Source organism: Ranitomeya variabilis, chromosome 2 (assembly GCF_051348905.1).
Source record: "Ranitomeya variabilis isolate aRanVar5 chromosome 2, aRanVar5.hap1, whole genome shotgun sequence".
Lineage (NCBI taxonomy): Eukaryota > Metazoa > Chordata > Amphibia > Anura > Dendrobatidae > Ranitomeya > Ranitomeya variabilis.
The window spans coordinates 614,921,313-614,937,998 of record NC_135233.1 but is presented as its reverse complement, the minus strand read 5'-3'; the positions used below and the strand labels follow the sequence as shown (position 1 = coordinate 614,937,998).

The 16,686-nt window shown below is 46.6% G+C and overlaps 1 protein-coding gene across 1 annotated transcript in view; it reads right to left on the bottom strand.

Annotated features, from left to right (window-relative positions):
• LONP2 (lon peptidase 2, peroxisomal) overlaps positions 1-16,686 on the bottom strand; it is a 41,066-nt gene that overhangs the window by 2,291 nt on the left and 22,089 nt on the right. The window contains exons 9-12 of the mRNA XM_077288755.1: positions 8,334-8,484; positions 7,492-7,618; positions 6,949-7,082; positions 1,304-1,446 (exon numbers count right to left, since the gene is read on the bottom strand). Coding sequence (XP_077144870.1) covers positions 1,304-1,446; positions 6,949-7,082; positions 7,492-7,618; positions 8,334-8,484 — 555 coding nt within the window. The remainder of the gene's footprint in view (positions 1-1,303; positions 1,447-6,948; positions 7,083-7,491; positions 7,619-8,333; positions 8,485-16,686) is intronic.

Below are 16,686 nucleotides of genomic sequence, written 5' to 3'. Positions count from 1 at the left end.
ATTGAGCCCCTTGATCCCATTGTTCTGCTATAGCCCCTGTATACGTCTATGTACCCGAGCTATGGGGGGGAGGGGGCGTCTGATGCCGATAATCCACTTAATGATTCAGTTGCATCATTGTGGCGGCTGAATCCCCTTGTTGCAGGATTTCATTCAGGTACAGATGTGATGGCTTCAGATCTCCAGCCGCCGCCCAAGAGCTGAGTCACCTCGTCTACATGACGCTGCGAGAGAGTCTGTGCCGAGCTCCAAGATACACCATCCATAGAGAAAGGTACAGAGTGAGCGACAGAGGGAGACAGACAGTCTGGGAGAGCACAAATGGTAGAGATGCAGTCACTGATGGACAGAGATATAGAGCAAAAGATGGGGAGAGAGTGAGCAATGTAGAGTGCAAGAGAGATGAAAGACAGAAGGGGACAGAGGAAAAAACAAAAGAGCAGACGATGGATGGACAGAGAGCAATAGAGGGAGGGAGACACAGGAGGCATGGAACGAGACAGACAGCGTTAGAGAAGGACACCAAAAAGGGAGGGCTGGAGGAGAGAAATAAATGGAGACAGATGAAAAGCAGCAGTAAGAAAGCAGTAGTGACACAGGCAGCAACAGAAAACGAGATAGAGAGTAAGTGACAGATAGTGAGTGACAGATGGATAGAGTGTGACGGAAAAAGATTTAGGGTATGTGCACACGTTGCGGATTTTGCTGCGGATTTTTCCGCAGCGGATTTGGAAAATCCGCAGTGCAAAACCACTGCGGTTTTCACTACGGATTTTCACGCGGTTTCTTCTGCGGATTCCTCTGCGGGTTTTCAACTGCACTTTCCTATTGGTGCAGGTTGAAAACCGCTGCGGAATCCGCAGAAAGAAGTGACATGCTACTTCTTTGTTTCCGCGCTGAATTTTTCGCAGCATGTGCACTGCGGTTTTTGTTTTCCATAGGTTAACATTGTACTGTACACCGCATGGAAAACTGCTGCGGATCCGCAGCAAAAACCGCAACGTGTGCACATAGTGACATAGAGTGACAGATGATTAAAGACAAATGGATAAAGAGCAAGAGACAGATGAAAAAAAAGAGAGATAGAGAGCAAGTGACAGATCGATACTTGGAGACAGATGGGGAGTCGTTTTAAAAGCCCCAGTGAGACTTCAGACATATCTGCCACCAATGGCTATAACAACGTAGAGTAGAAAAACCATAATTTATAGATTTACGTAGGACTGCAGGTAAAGCATTGCAAAATCAAATCATTGTACATAAAAAAAAAAAACCTGGTATGAATGGTCTCGGGCCATCCTACCTCTGTCTCATACATCGGGGCCCCAAGGATGTCCTTCAGGGCGTGGTGATCGATCAGTATCGGCATCTCGGGGGGCAGGGACAGGTCTGTGGGGCCGCTGATGTCCCGGGGTCTGGGGTCTTCCGAGGGCTTTGCCTTGCGATCTACAAAAAGGAATCACAAGGGAATTCAGGAAGGGAATGGTCAATTACAGCAACATGAAATGGAGATGAATAGCCGGGGTCACAGCTTTATGTCCGGGGGTCACAGCTGTATGTACGAGGGGGGGGGGGGGGGGGGGGTGTCACGGCCTCCAGCGAGGGGGGAGGGGAGGACCACAACAACGTTTACAGGGGTAAACGCACAGAAATATTGCTTTACTGGTCTACAATGTACTAATAGAAGGTTCCCATTCACTGACAGCAATCACATAGTGGAATGAGATAAAGAAATATCCTTAAAGGTCCAGTACTTTTTACAGATGAGGGTTTGGTACAATTCTGTTCAGCCATTTTTTTTTTTTTTTTTTAGAGGAAATACATTGCAGCAAAGTGTTCGGAAAGGAGGTATAAGTGTCACCGCTCCTCAAACGGTGTCACCCGCCTGCGCCAGTCTCCGCTCCTCCAACGGTGACACCCGCCTGCGCCAGTCTCCGCTCCTCCAACGGTGTCACCCGCCTGCGCCAGTCACCGCTCCTCCAACGGTGTCACGCGCCTGCGCCAGTCTCCGCTCCTCCAACGGTGTCACCCGCCTGCGCCAGTCACCGCTCCTCCAACGGTATCACCCGCCTGCGCCAGTCACTGCTCCTCCAACGGTGTCAGCAGAACATTAACTCCTATGGGGCTTCCTTACCCGTCTGTGATCTGCTGTATTGGATAAGTCCAGCATTTTTATTCCTCAGGACATAGGGGCTGCCACAGGTGGCAGTGTTGTGGGCATTATGAGCTACCACTCCTGACAGTATGGCCGTCACCTTCCAGCTGGGAATTCATCTCCAGCTGTTCTCTCTATAAGGACATTTGTCACAGCTCCCTCGGGGGCAGGGCAGAGAACAGATTCCCCTCAGGGGAGATATCTGGATCATTCTTCATCAATTGCAGGAACTCTGCTTGCTGTCAGGCAATACGGACATTCTTATTTACATCCAGACATTGAATCCCTCCCTGGACTCGCCTGCTCACACAGCTGAGGGTTTGTTGCATCGTGATTTATATTTAAAGGGACACTCCATTCTTTCAAACTCTCAGATTATGACTCCAGCTCCACTTTTCCAGGCTCCTTAACAGCAGATACTAGCAGGTGTATAGCACGGGCGTCGCTGTATATCTGGGCACAATGGACAGTCAGGGGTTCGGTAGAGCTGGGTGCGGTTTCCCAGGAATGTTTCCGGGTGCACTCCACCCCACGGCTGAATAAACCTATATGCAGATCCCCAGACGGACTATTTTTAGTGCTCGCTGAATGTAAAGAGGCTGGTGACTCAGGTCTGACGCTGCCGGGAGGACTCGGTGTGACACAGGCAGCAGTAATGGAGGGCGTCTCCCGAGTCCCCAGGTTAATGTTTACACATGCAGAGGAGGACGTCGGCAGCTGCACCAAGAGCGACAACTGCCCCTGTGTCTGCCGGAACGAGCCGCTCGTACGTTGCCCCTGGTATTCCAGATGGCATCGGGCAACAAAAACAAAGTGCAACACAATGCGGCAGCGCAAAAGCCGGCACTGCAATACTCGGCAGCACAGAACCGAAAAGCAAAAGCAGGCACTGCAAAACCCAGCAGCACAGAACCGAAAAGCAAAAGTCGGCATCGGAATACTCGGCAGCACAGGACCGAAGCACAAACGCCGCGGCACTACAGAACCGAAAAGCAAAAGCCGGCACCGGAATACTCGGCAGCACAGAACCGAAGCGCAAACGCCAGCACTACAGAACCGAAAAGCAAAAGCTGGCACCGCAAAACTCAGCAGCACAGAACCAAAAAGCGGGCACCGCAAAACTCGGCAGCGCAGAACCGAAAAGCAAAAAGCCGGCACCGCAAAACTGCAGCACAGAACCGAAAAGCAAAAAGGCGGAACCGCAGAACTCGGCAGCACAGAACTGCCTAAGCAGCGTAAAACTGGATGGTGCAAAAACCTGACACTATAAAACACGACAGTGCGACAGACCAGTAATGCAAAACCCAGAAATGTAAAACTCGGCAGCACAATATCTGACAGTGCAAAACTCAATACTGCAGAAACCGTCAACACATTTAGCCCCCTCCCTCGTCATTTAGGCCCCACCCTCATCATTTAGGCCCCACCCTCGTCATTTAGGCCCCCCATCTCTGTGCTGCAGTCTCCCGATACCTCACCAGCCGTATAGCCGCTTGTAGTTTATGCTGATTCTGTCCTTGCTGTAATAGAAGTCAGCGGCTAATAAGAAGAAGCAGAGCTGCAGGGTAAAGCATGGAGGAAGGAACGATGAAGCAGCTGGAAACTTTTACAGGAGCAGAGCTGGATGTAAGACTGCTTCGGACCTCGATAGACTGCGGAGACCCTGATGATAGGATCTCAGTGGCCTGCATATCTTTTTTGGTAGCCCCCCTCACCACGCATGTCGCACAGGGCACTTTTCACTCCTGGACCACACAGCGTTTCGGTTTTCAGGCCATGTATTCGGCAGGTGCTGGTCGCCTTATAGGACGGGGCACGCTGTCGTCACCTTCCCTAAGTTACAGCCCGCAGCGTGCCAGCTGCGTAAGCCAGAAATGTGAGCGATGCGAGGAGGAATGCGGCCGGGAGCCTTGGCTCGAGCGGTGGCGGCCCCCTGAAATCAAGAGCGTTCAGTTCCAGGAAGACTACGGAGGAACGTCAATGCCAAAACCTTAGAAAGGTCAACGGCAACACCACACGACTGCTGCGGAACAAACTGCGCACGGCCCAGGGATGAGGCCGGGGGAACTAGGAGCAAACGCCTGCAGGTTCCCAAACCCCATCGTTATCCCCCATAGGTAACATGGTGCGGGGGCGATCATGTCGTAGTGACGCCCGCGGTACAGTCATCCCGGCACTACGGTGACTCCACTACCCAACGATACCGATTGCCACCATGGAATAAATTCTACATTGTACCCTAGCCCACCATGGACTAAACGATATTAAGGTGGTCACTAGGTTTACAAGCTTTATGGAGCCCATCAGTCACCAGGGACTTGGCTCTAATTTACAAGGTCCACCAAACAATTGCCACCAAGGAATAAATTCTGAGCTGTACACTGGCCCACCAGGGACTAAGCTGAAAAATATACCAACGTGCAGAACAGCAAAAGTCACAAGTGGACGGAGCTCATCAGCCACCAGAGACTGGAAAGTTTTCAAGGACCAACAAGCAACTAAACCAGAAATATACCTTTGTCACCATGGAAAGAATTATGGATAGCATAGTCCCTGATGGGCAATACTCCGGTATTGCATCAACAAATACTAAAAGTACTAAATTGAGCATTTGTCAGTCAATGGGTAAAGGTCCACTATGCAAGAGATCCTGAATTGTACGTTTACCACCATGTAATAAATACTACATTGTGTAAAGGGCTATCACACAAATTCCAAGACTATAAAGAGTTGATTGTGAGCACTTTCTATGGCCACCAGGGACAGGACTTTATAGATAAAAAGGACCGGACCACACCAAAAGGCAGACCCCAAAGTCTAAACTAACCACTATGAAAACCAATTTTACATTATACACTTGCCCACCAGGGAACTGAGCCCAAAATGTCTCCACAAGGTAGAAACGGAGGACTGTGAAGGTCTTAAAGGAGCTCATTAGCCACCGGGGGGACTAGGTACTAAGCAATTCGTCCTAAACTGAGCAACTGCCACCATTGAATTAAGTATATATTAAAAACTGGCCCACCAGGGACTAAGCTGAATAACATACTACCATATAAACAGATGGATCCGTGCTTTCAGGGATGAACTGTGAGATAAAAGGTCCAACATGAAAGATTCAGAAAAGTGCGCTTGCCACTTTGGAAAAAAAATATCTATGAAACACTAGCCCACCAGGGACTAAAGTGAATAAAATGCCATTATACACCACAACAAAAGCAGACCTTATGGAGACACCAGGGACTAAGCACTGTAACATAAAAAGACAGACCTTGAATTGTATACTTACTACAAAAATCATTGGACACTATCACACCAGGGACTAAGTTGTACAAAATACCAGAAGTATTGAATGAACTCTATAAAGTTTATCTGCCACCAGGGACTGGACCATTACGGTCTAACAGACAATAGATCCTGAATTGCATCAATATGAAAAGTCTGCATAAATCACTGGCCCACCAGGGACTTACAGACATCACCACAAGGTAAAAATGGACACGTGGGTGGGCTTTATGGAGCTCGGCAGCCTCCAGACACTGAGCTTATATTCTCCATCCACACTGGAGTGATGGGATGGAGAATCTCTTCTCCAGACAATGGAGGATGAGTCACCGGAGAATTCACGCAGCAGATCCGGGGAAAACGGGCGATGACAAAGAAGCCACGACTATTAGAGACGCCGCCAGCAAGTAAGAAGGGGTGTTGGTTTAGGAAGAAGAGTTTTATCATTCTGGACCACCCGTTTTAAGGAGAGGCTGTGGGGTCCGACAAGACCCCATAATCTCCTTTAGTGCCCACACTTTTTGTCCTGTTAATGGAGTCATTATGGAGCAGAAGTGAGAATGCCCCGCAGCCGCCCCTGCCCCACTGGGACATTCGGGTGACCCATTACATGGCAGGAGGCCGGCAGGGGCGAGTGTTAGCAGGTGTGCAGAAAGTGAGAGGCGAAAGCTCGCTTGTGCCAAGTGCGGCTCTGGAAAACCTGTACATATATCTGAGAAGGCGACAGGAATCCCGAGCAAAGCGCAGGGCGGTGAAACTGCCAGGAACAGGCCGAGCCGGCAGGAAATCATCGCCGTAAATCTGAAGTCACCTGAGAATGAGGAAAGCAGCCGAGACAAGTACACAACCGAAGAAATGGAGGCAATATCTGCGGAAAACACTGGGGAGGAAGTCAGCAGGTAGGGAGGTCGTCAGGAGGAGACACAGACTAATCTACAAGGAAACTGAATTATCAGCGAAGGCAAATTATACAGGTTCTGTGCTAATACTGCTGGAGGCTATGGAAACAGTCCGTAATGTAACAACGGGCTAGAAAATAACCAGGAGCATTGTATGTACAAAACCTCCAGCTACAATTCCTTTACCGGGGACCGGCCAGAGCCCATCGCCCGATGCCCATTGCCAGGAACCGGCCAGAGCCCATCGCCCGATGCCCATCGCCGGGGACCAGCCAGAGCCCATCGCCCGGTGCCCGTCGTCCACTGCCAGAGCCCATCGCCCGGTGCCCGTCGTCCACTGCCAGGGACCAGCCCGGTGCCCGTCGTCCACTGCCAGGGACCAGCCCGGTGCCCGTCGTCCACTGCCAGGGACCAGCCCGGTGCCCGTCGTCCACTGCCAGGGACCAGCCCGGTGCCCGTCGTCCACTGCCAGGGACCAGCCCGGTGCCCGTCGTCCACTGCCAGGGACCACCCAGAGCCAGTCGTCCGGATCCAGGAACCGTTCAGCGCTTGCCCCTGGCTTTCTACACCTGCCAGTGTAAAATCTGGGTTATCAGCAGATCTACCCACCCTCTGCATCAGTCACATCGGGGGTCTCGGATTTTCCATCTCGGTGTTGCCCCTCGGCGACTTTAACAGCAACAGCTCTGCACACGGCTCCGAGCCTCCGTTCTAGTGAGCGAACTCCGGCTTCACGCGTGTACCTGTAGGGAGACACAGCGGCACATTGGTCACGTCCAATATCTGAGGATAAGGGGGTGCACAGAATCAGAAAAGTAGTTTTCTTCCACAAACAGCTCCCCCCTTTTTTATAGGCCGTGTCTGGTATTGCAGCTCAGCTTCACTAAAGTGAATGAGAATGAACTACAATACCAGGCAGAACCTGTGTGCACGGGGGGGGGGCGGTTTTAGCCATGTGAGTCCATTTGTGGCCATCCTCTGTAAGGGGGCTTCCACATAAGAGGACGGCATGTAATGAAAGGGGGACAAGGCGGCAAATCTGCAGAGACTGGAGGGTTCTCTGGTTTCGTCTGATAAAATTTGAATCAGATCTTGAAAAAAAAAAAAAAAAAAGTTCAGGCAGTGAATAACCGGCAGCGCTCAGATACTCACCGGGTGATGACTTCCAGGGTGGTCTCGGGTGGGATCTGGATCTGCTCCGGCGTCAGTCCGTGCTGGGACAACTGCTTAGCAATCAGGTGTCTGTGCGCAATTTCTATCTTTTCTTCCTGGCTGTACCCTGGAATGATTCATAAACCACTGGTGTTATACTCCAGAGCTGCAATAACAACTCAGTCTGTTTGTTATAGGAAATGGTCAGCAAGATTGTTGTCAGGTATCCCCTTAATAAGTAATGTATGTACACAGTCACTGCACCAGCAGAATAGTGAACACAGCACAGCTCTGGGGTATAATACAGGATGTAACTCAGGATCAGTAATATATGTACACAGTGACTGCACCAGCAGAATAGTGAGTGCAGCTCTGGGGTATAATACAGGAGGTAACTCAGGATGAGTAATGTAATGTATGTACACAGTAACTGCACCAGCAGAATAGTGAGTGCAGCTCTGGAGTATAATACAGGATGTAACTCAGGATCAGTAATGTATGTACACAGTGACTGCACCAGCAGAATAGTGAGTGCAGCTCTGGGGTATAATACAGGATGTAACTCAGGATCAGTAATATAATGTACACAGTCACTGCAAAAGCAGAATAGTGAGCACAGCTCTGGGGTATAATACAGGATGTAACTCAGGATCAGTAATGTATGTACACAGTAACTGCACTAGCAGAATAGTGAGTGCAGCTCTGGAGTATAATACAGGATGTAACTCAGGATCAGTAATGTAATGTATGTACACAGTGATGACTGCACCAGCAGAATAGTGAGTGCAGCTCTGGAGTATCATACAGGATCAGTAATGTATGTGCACATTATAGACATGTACCTGGAACCTCGAGAACTTCCATGCGATCCAGCAGGGCGGCCGGTATAGTGGCCATGGTGTTGGCGGTGGCTATGAACAGGACCTGCGATAGGTCGAAGGCCACATTCAAATAATGGTCGGTGAAGCTGTGATTCTGCTCGGGGTCGAGAACCTGCAGGTGAGAGAAGACGAGGAGTAAACAGCCATGATGGCGATCCAGCGATGATCCTATGACTGGACTCCCCCCGTCTGCAGTGACGCCACATTTCCCACACCTTATCAGCAGTTCCCACCATTCTTCTGTTTATCTGAATCACACTGGGCATGCTGGGATCTGTAGTCAGTGACACGTGCGGTGCATTCTGGCTGTTGGATTATGTAACCTCGTCCCTGGAGTCAGTGATCAGGACAGAGCAGATATCTGCGGATGATGACTACATCCACCTTACGGGGGTCCGGCCTCCAATAATGAGGTTACCAGGCCGGTCCTAACAGGGACCATACAAATGTTTATTCCCGATGGGGAATGCGGCTCAGTGACTCGTGGGAAAGGAAGCGGCTCCAGAAATAGTAAAAGTTTCTGCTCCACTTTTCACACACGTCCTCGAGACGTTACAGGCACGAAGGAGCGAAGCTGCAGCGCTTATACAGCACGGAGAAAAACAAAACTGCAAGAAAGAAAAAGGTGAAAATTCTCCGGATGTAGTCATTTTCCACTTTCCGGAGACCCAAGGTTTCCGTCCTGGAGAGTTTCAGCGGCTGCCTGCTGTCAGTGAATAAGAAAAGACCCAACATTCTCACAGCTGAGGCTTTGTTACATTGTAACCAGGATAGACGGCTGCGATACATTGCACCAAACCACCAGAACAGGAAGATCTGTGGCCACAAATGTATCAACCTCACGATCAGCCTCTGCGGGTAAAACATTCAGCAAGCAGAGATCCTGAAAATAGCGGAAATTAAAAGGAAAAAGAAAAGAACATTTTTGTAATAAAGTTCTGGAGCCTTAATAAGATCAGCAGACGATGGGCGTCTATAGGGGGCGTCCATTCACATTGCACGGACTCGTATCCCACAGGAGGGCTCATTGGTTTCCAAACTCAGCACCGAGTACCTGGTCTATGGTGGGAGAGAAAAGTCACAACACAAGAGGGGCCACTAGTAATCTGCACCGAGCCCGGGGGGCCCTCAGCATTGGAACACAGGTCACAAAGGGGGGGCTCAGCATTAGCTCCCAGGTCAGGGAAAAAGGTCTCAGCATTGGCACCAAAGTCAGAGGGGACCTTCAGCATTGACGCACAGGTCATGGAGGGGGGGACTCAGCATTCGCACCCAGGTCGGGTGGGGGGAGGGTAGGGCTCAGCATTTACGCTGAAGTCGAAGGGGCAGTGGGCTCAGCATTCTCGCCGAGGTCAGGGAGGCTCAGCATTCGCACCTAGGTCAGGGGGTGGGGGAGCTCAGCATTCACGCCAAGGTTGGGGAGGGGGGCTCAGCATTCACACTGAAGTCAGGGAAAGGGGCTCAGCATTGGTGTCAAGGTCAGAGAGGGGGGCTCAGCATTGGCGCCGAGGGGGGTGGGGATCAGAATTGGCGCTGAGGACGGGGAGGGGGGCGGTGCTCAGCATTGGCGCCGAGGTCAGGGGGGGGATTAGCATTGGCGCCGAGGTCTGCAGGGGGGTGCTCAGCATTGGCGCTGAGGTTGGAGGGGAGGGGGTGTTGGTGTCAGCATTCGCAGCACAGAGGTCGGAAAGACCCACAGCAGGTGGTGTAGAGATTGGGAGCTCAGCATCAGAGCAGAAGTTGGGGGGGGGTCTCAGCATTGGGGGGGGGGGGGGGGGGGGGTGAGAACAGCATCTATGACGAGGTGTATGGGGATGCAGCTAACAACGTAAGGCCTCGCGTAGCAAAGGAGAAATAAGACGAGATGAGGGGGCCGTGGCGTCCAAGAAAATTTGGTAAGATGTATAGTCTGCTGCAGCGCGGCGTCCGGCTAGACCTCAATTTAGAAGATTAAGTCCAAGAGTCTTTCTGGCTCCATATGAATACATGGGAGCCACCAGCACCGGAGCAGCGCTCCGCGCACACAGAGCAGCGCTCCCCGCACACAGAGCAGCGCTCCATAATATTCTATAACCGTGTAATAATGGAGTATCTCCCCTCCCCCGACCATTATAATCACCCGTCTTTTCTACAAGAATTATCAAAGGTCATCTAAAATTAGAACAAACGCGGCCCTGTAGTGTAATAACGCCGCAAACAGGAAGGAATTCAGCATTTTACTTAATGACTTTGAGGACAGGAAACCGAGGACATTCCGACAACATGGACGGGTCACATGATCACCCCGTCTAGGATTACATTTCACAGATCTAGGGAGAGAGAAAAAGATTGTGATCACAAGATGGGAAATGTGACCCTGCACTGCCAGACTGCGCCATCCGCTACTGCCAAACCCTGCGAGAGCGACGGCAACAGCAACCCGACATCACAATCCAAGGGCACAAAGAGGACAGCAACCAAGGAACATTGTGTGGCCACAGGGGGCAGTATTATAGTAGTAATGTTCTTGTACATAGGGGCAGTATTATAGTAGTTATATTCCCGTACATAGGGGCAGTATTATAGTAGTTATATTCCCGTACATAGGGGCAGTATTATAGTAGTTATATTCTTGTACATAGGAGCAGTATTATAGTAGTTATATTCTTGTACATAGGGGCAGTATTATAGTAGTTATATTCTTGTACATAGGGGCAGTATTATAGTAGTTATATTCCCGTACATAGGAGCAGTATTATAGTAGTTATATTCTTGTACATAGGGGCAGTATTATAGTAGTTATATTCTTGTACATAGGGGCAGTATTATAGTAGTTATATTCCCGTACATAGGGGCAGTATTATAGTAGTTATATTCTTGTACATAGGGGCAGTATTATAGTAGTTATATTCTTGTACATAGGAGCAGTATTATAGTAGTTATATTCTTGTACATAGGCGGGCAGTATTATAGTAGTTATATTCTTGTACATAGGGACAGTATTATAGTAGTTATATTCTTGTACATAGGAGCAGTATTATAGTAGTTATATTCTTGTACATAGGGACAGTATTATAGTAGTTATATTCTTGTACATAGGGACAGTATTATAGTAGTTATATTCTTGTACATAGGGGCAGTATTATAGTAGTTCTATTCTTGTACATAGGAGCAGTATTATAGTAGTTATATTCTTGTACATAGGCGGGCAGTATTATAGTAGTTATATTCTTGTACATAGGGGCAGTATTATAGTAGTTATATTCTTGTACATAGGGACAGTATTATAGTAGTTATATTCTTGTACATAGGAGCAGTATTATAGTAGTTATATTCTTGTACATAGGGACAGTATTATAGTAGTTATATTCTTGTACATAGGAGCAGTATTATAGTAGTTATATTCCTGTACATAGGGACAGTATTATAGTAGTTATATTCTTGTACATAGGGGCAGTATTATAGTAGTTATATTCTTGTACATAGGGACAGTATTATAGTAGTTACTAGATGGTGGCCCGATTCTAACGCATCGGGTATTCTAGAATATGAATGTAGTTTATTTATGAAGATTTAAGAATAATGCAATGAATACACAGGATTCGGCCGGCTGGCCGCGACCAATCAGCGAAGCGTGGTTCAAATCCCGCGCCAATTCGCAGCCGGACTGCGCTGGTCGCTGATTGGTCGCGCGGCCGGCCTGATGCGACCAATCGGTGAAGCCAGGGCCAGCTCCAGGTTTTTGAGGGCTCTTGGCGAAAGAGTCTCAGTGGGGCCCCCCCCCTTTAACACATACCACGATTCATGATGCACAGATACAGCAGAGAAATATAACACAGCCCACGTAGCATATAGCACAGCCCACATAGTATATAACACAGCCCACGTAGTATATAACACAGCCATGTAGCATATAACACAGCCATGTAGTATATTGCAAGGCCCACGTAGTATATAGCACAGCCCACGTAGTATATAACCTGGCGGCCTCGACCAATCAGAGACGCGGGATTTCCAGGACAGACAGAAAAACCCTTAGACAATTATTATATATATATATATATATATATATATATATATATATATATATATATATATATATATATATATATATATATATATATATATATATATTCTTGTACATAGGTACAGTATTATAGTAGTTATATTCTTGTACATAGGGGGGCAGTATTATAGTAGTTATATTCTTGTACATAGGGACAGTATTATAGTAGTTATATTCTTGTACATAGGGACAGTATTATAGTAGTTATATTCTTGTACATAGGGACAGTATTATAGTAGTTATACACTCACCGCCCACTTTATTAGGTACACCTGTCCAACTTCTTGTTAACACTTAATTTCTAATCAGCCAATCACATGGCGGCAACTCAGTGCATTTAGGCATGTAGACATGGTCAAGACAATCTCCTGCAGTTCAAACCGAGCATCAGTGTGGGGAAGAAAGGTGATTTGAGTGCCTTTGAACGTGGCATGGTTGTTGGTGCCAGAAGGGCTGGTCTGAGTATTTCAGAAACTGCTGATCTACTGGGATTTTCACGCACAACCATCTCTAGGGTTTACAGAGAATGGTCCGAAAAAGAAAAAAAATCCAGTGAGCGGCAGTTCTGTGGGCGGAAATGCCTTGTTGATGCCAGAGGTCAGAGGAGAATGGGCAGACTGGTTCGAGCTGATAGAAAGGCAACAGTGACTCAAATCGCCACCCGTTACAACCAAGGTAGGCCTAAGAGCATCTCTGAAAGCACAGTGCGTCGAACTTTGAGGCAGATGGGCTACAGCAGCAGAAGACCACACCGGGTACCACTCCTTTCAGCTAAGAACAGGAAACTGAGGCTACAATTTGTACAAGCTCATCGAAATTGGACAGTAGAAGATTGGAAAAACGTTGCTTGGTCTGATGAGTCTCGATTTCTGCTGCGACATTCGGATGGTAGGGTCAGAATTTGGCATAAACAACATGAAAGCATGGATCCATCCTGCCTTGTATGGAGCATCTTTGGGATGTGCAGCCGACAAATCTGCGGCAACTGTGTGATGCCATCATGTCAATATGGACCAAAATCTCTGAGGAATGCTTCCAGCACCTTGTTGAATCTATGCCACGAAGAATTGAGGCAGTTCTGAAGGCAAAAGGGGGTCCAACCCGTTACTAGCATGGTGTACCTAATAAAGTGGCCGGTGAGTGTATAGTTATATTCTTGCACATAGGGACAGTATTATAGTAGTTATATTCTTGTACATAGGGGGGCAGTATTATAGTAGTTATTATTGTACATAGGGGCAGTATTATAGTAGTTATATTCTTGTACATAGGGGGCAGTATTATAGTAGTTATATTCTTGTACATAGGGGGCAGTATTATAGTAGTTATATTCTTGTACATAGGGGGCAGTATTATAGTAGTTATATTCTTGTACATAGGGGGGCAGTATTATAGTAGTTATATTCTTGTACATAGGGACAGTATTATAGTAGTTATATTCTTGTACATAGGGACAGTATTATAGTAGTTATATTCTTGTACATAGGGGAGCAGTATTATAGTAGTTATATTCTTGAACATAGGGACAGTAGTATAGTAGTTATATAGTTATATTCTTGCACATAGGGACAGTATTATAGTAGTTATATTCTGGTACATAGGGGGGCAGTATTATAGTAGTTATATTCTTGTACATAGGGACAGTATTATAGTAGTTATATTCTTGTACATAGGGACAGTATTATAGTAGTTATATAGTTATATTCTTGCACATAGGGACAGTATTATAGTAGTTATATTCTTGAACATAGGGACAGTAGTATAGTAGTTATATTCTTGTACATAGGGACAGTATTATAGTAGTTATATTCTTGTACATAGGGGGCAGTATTATAGTAGTTATATTCTTGTACATAGGGGGCAGTATTATAGTAGTTATATTCTTGTACATAGGGGAGCAGTATTATAGTAGTTATATTCTTGAACATAGGGACAGTAGTATAGTAGTTATATTCTTGTACATAGGGACAGTATTATAGTAGTTATATTCTTGCACATAGGGACAGTATTATAGTAGTTATATTCTGGTACATAGGGGGGCAGTATTATAGTAGTTATATTCTTGTACATAGGGGGGCAGTATTATAGTAGTTATATTCTTGTACATAGGGACAGTAGTATAGTAGTTATATTCTTGTACATAGGGACAGTATTATAGTAGTTATATTCTTGTACATAGGGACAGTATTATAGTAGTTATATAGTTATATTCTTGCACATAGGGACAGTATTATAGTAGTTATATTCTTGAACATAGGGACAGTAGTATAGTAGTTATATTCTTGTACATAGGGACAGTATTATAGTAGTTATATAGTTATATTCTTGCACATAGGGACAGTATTATAGTAGTTATATTCTTGTACATGGGAGCAGTATTATAGTAGTTATATTCTTGTACATAGGGGGGCAGTATTATAGTAGTTATATTCTTGTACATAGGGACAGTATTATAGTAGTTATATTCTTGTACATAGGGACAGTATTATAGTAGTTATATAGTTATATTCTTGCACATAGGGACAGTATTATAGTAGTTATATTCTTGAACATAGGGACAGTAGTATAGTAGTTATATTCTTGTACATAGGGGGCAGTATTATAGTAGTTATATTCTTTTACATAGGGGCAGTATTATAGTAGTTATATTCTTGTACATAGGAACAGTATTATAGTAGTTACTAGATGGCAGCCCGATTCTAAAGAATCGGGAGTCTAGAATCCATATATACTTTATTTATTCAAATGTAAGAATAATACAATTAATAAATAATAGTAAGAAAGAACAAAAAATGGCTGCACTCACCAGCTCTTGACAATTCTTGACAGTACGGCACATTTCTGATTGGTCGCTCGCGGCAGGCGGCAACCAATCAGAAAAGTGCCGCGCACCACGAAGGCATATATCTTTGTCCACCCTGAGCGGGTGTAGGACGCTGGTGACGTCACTTATCTCCGGACATTATCTCCGGACAAAGCCACGGAAGTTGGCACAAATTGCCGGAAGTAGTATTCTAGGCAATTATATATTAGATATTCCTGTACATAGGAGAAGTATTGTAGTAGTTATATCCTATACTTTCCTATTACTCTGCTGTACTTTATCACTTATTATCAGTTGGTATGTGGAATATGGCCATATCTTGCAGATAACGTCTATCTCATGCAGTAAATCTCTGCCTCCTATAAACACTTTTCGCTTTCTGTTCCTGACTCCTCCGGATCTTTGCGCTTCTTCTTATGTCGTGACATGTGATTACTCATTATTTATCAGCCATGGAGACCCGGACACATACTGAGCGGACATGCTGGGCTTTGTAGTGCTCACCATGTACGGGACGCTGTAGACATTTGGTTGTGTCTCCCATTCACTGTTATGCAGCGTCTTTGGTTTTGGTAAAGAACACATGAAGTTAATGTGGAGCTGAGGACGCGCAGCTTTGGGAGAAGAGAAAGTAAAACAAAATCTGCTTTTTACGATGGAGCTTAAGAGCGATCATAAAGTGAGAGCGAGTGATGAGGTGCTGGAATAACAGAGAGCAAAGGGAGGTCCGCCCGGCCGTCCTCTTACCACGATATATTGTGGATGAGTCTGATGTGAACGCTGGAGGTACAGCTCAGTGCAATGTCGGGCAATCGCTTAAATAGTAATTACATAGCAGCAATTTCTTTTAGGAGTAAAAAGAAAACAAAACCTGCAGCGTTTTAGAGCAAAGGGAGTTGCTATTTAAGCATTTTCCCCACATCTGGACCTGACTGCTGTACAGATGTGACCGGACAGGATGACGCATGACCTCACAGGGTGTCGGACGCCGTCCTCCATCGCCCCAGGGTACATTCCCGACCACAGCTGGTTGTGATCTCGGTAGATATTTGCAGGCATCTTCTAGGGATAAGAAAGCCACGAGAAGGACTACTACTCCCCAAAGATTCTCCCCCAATCAGCTCATCAGGACTACTACTCCCCAAATTACATTATCTGGACTACTCCTCCCCAGAATGCATTATCAGGACTACTACTCCCCAGAGATTCTCCCCCGATCACATCATCTCCGGAGAGAGGACAGATCATCCTCACATTGAACATATGGGATTAATTATAAGTGGGTAAAGTGATAAAGAGCTGACACTTTAACCTCTATTGATGAAGGGGCCTTCTGAAGTGATGAGGTATTTACAACAGGAGATTTGCTCCGAAAGACAGAAACGAAGACTCCGATCCGTTTACTGAGGGGCCGATAAGCACACGTTCCAGGCTAGAACTTTCTG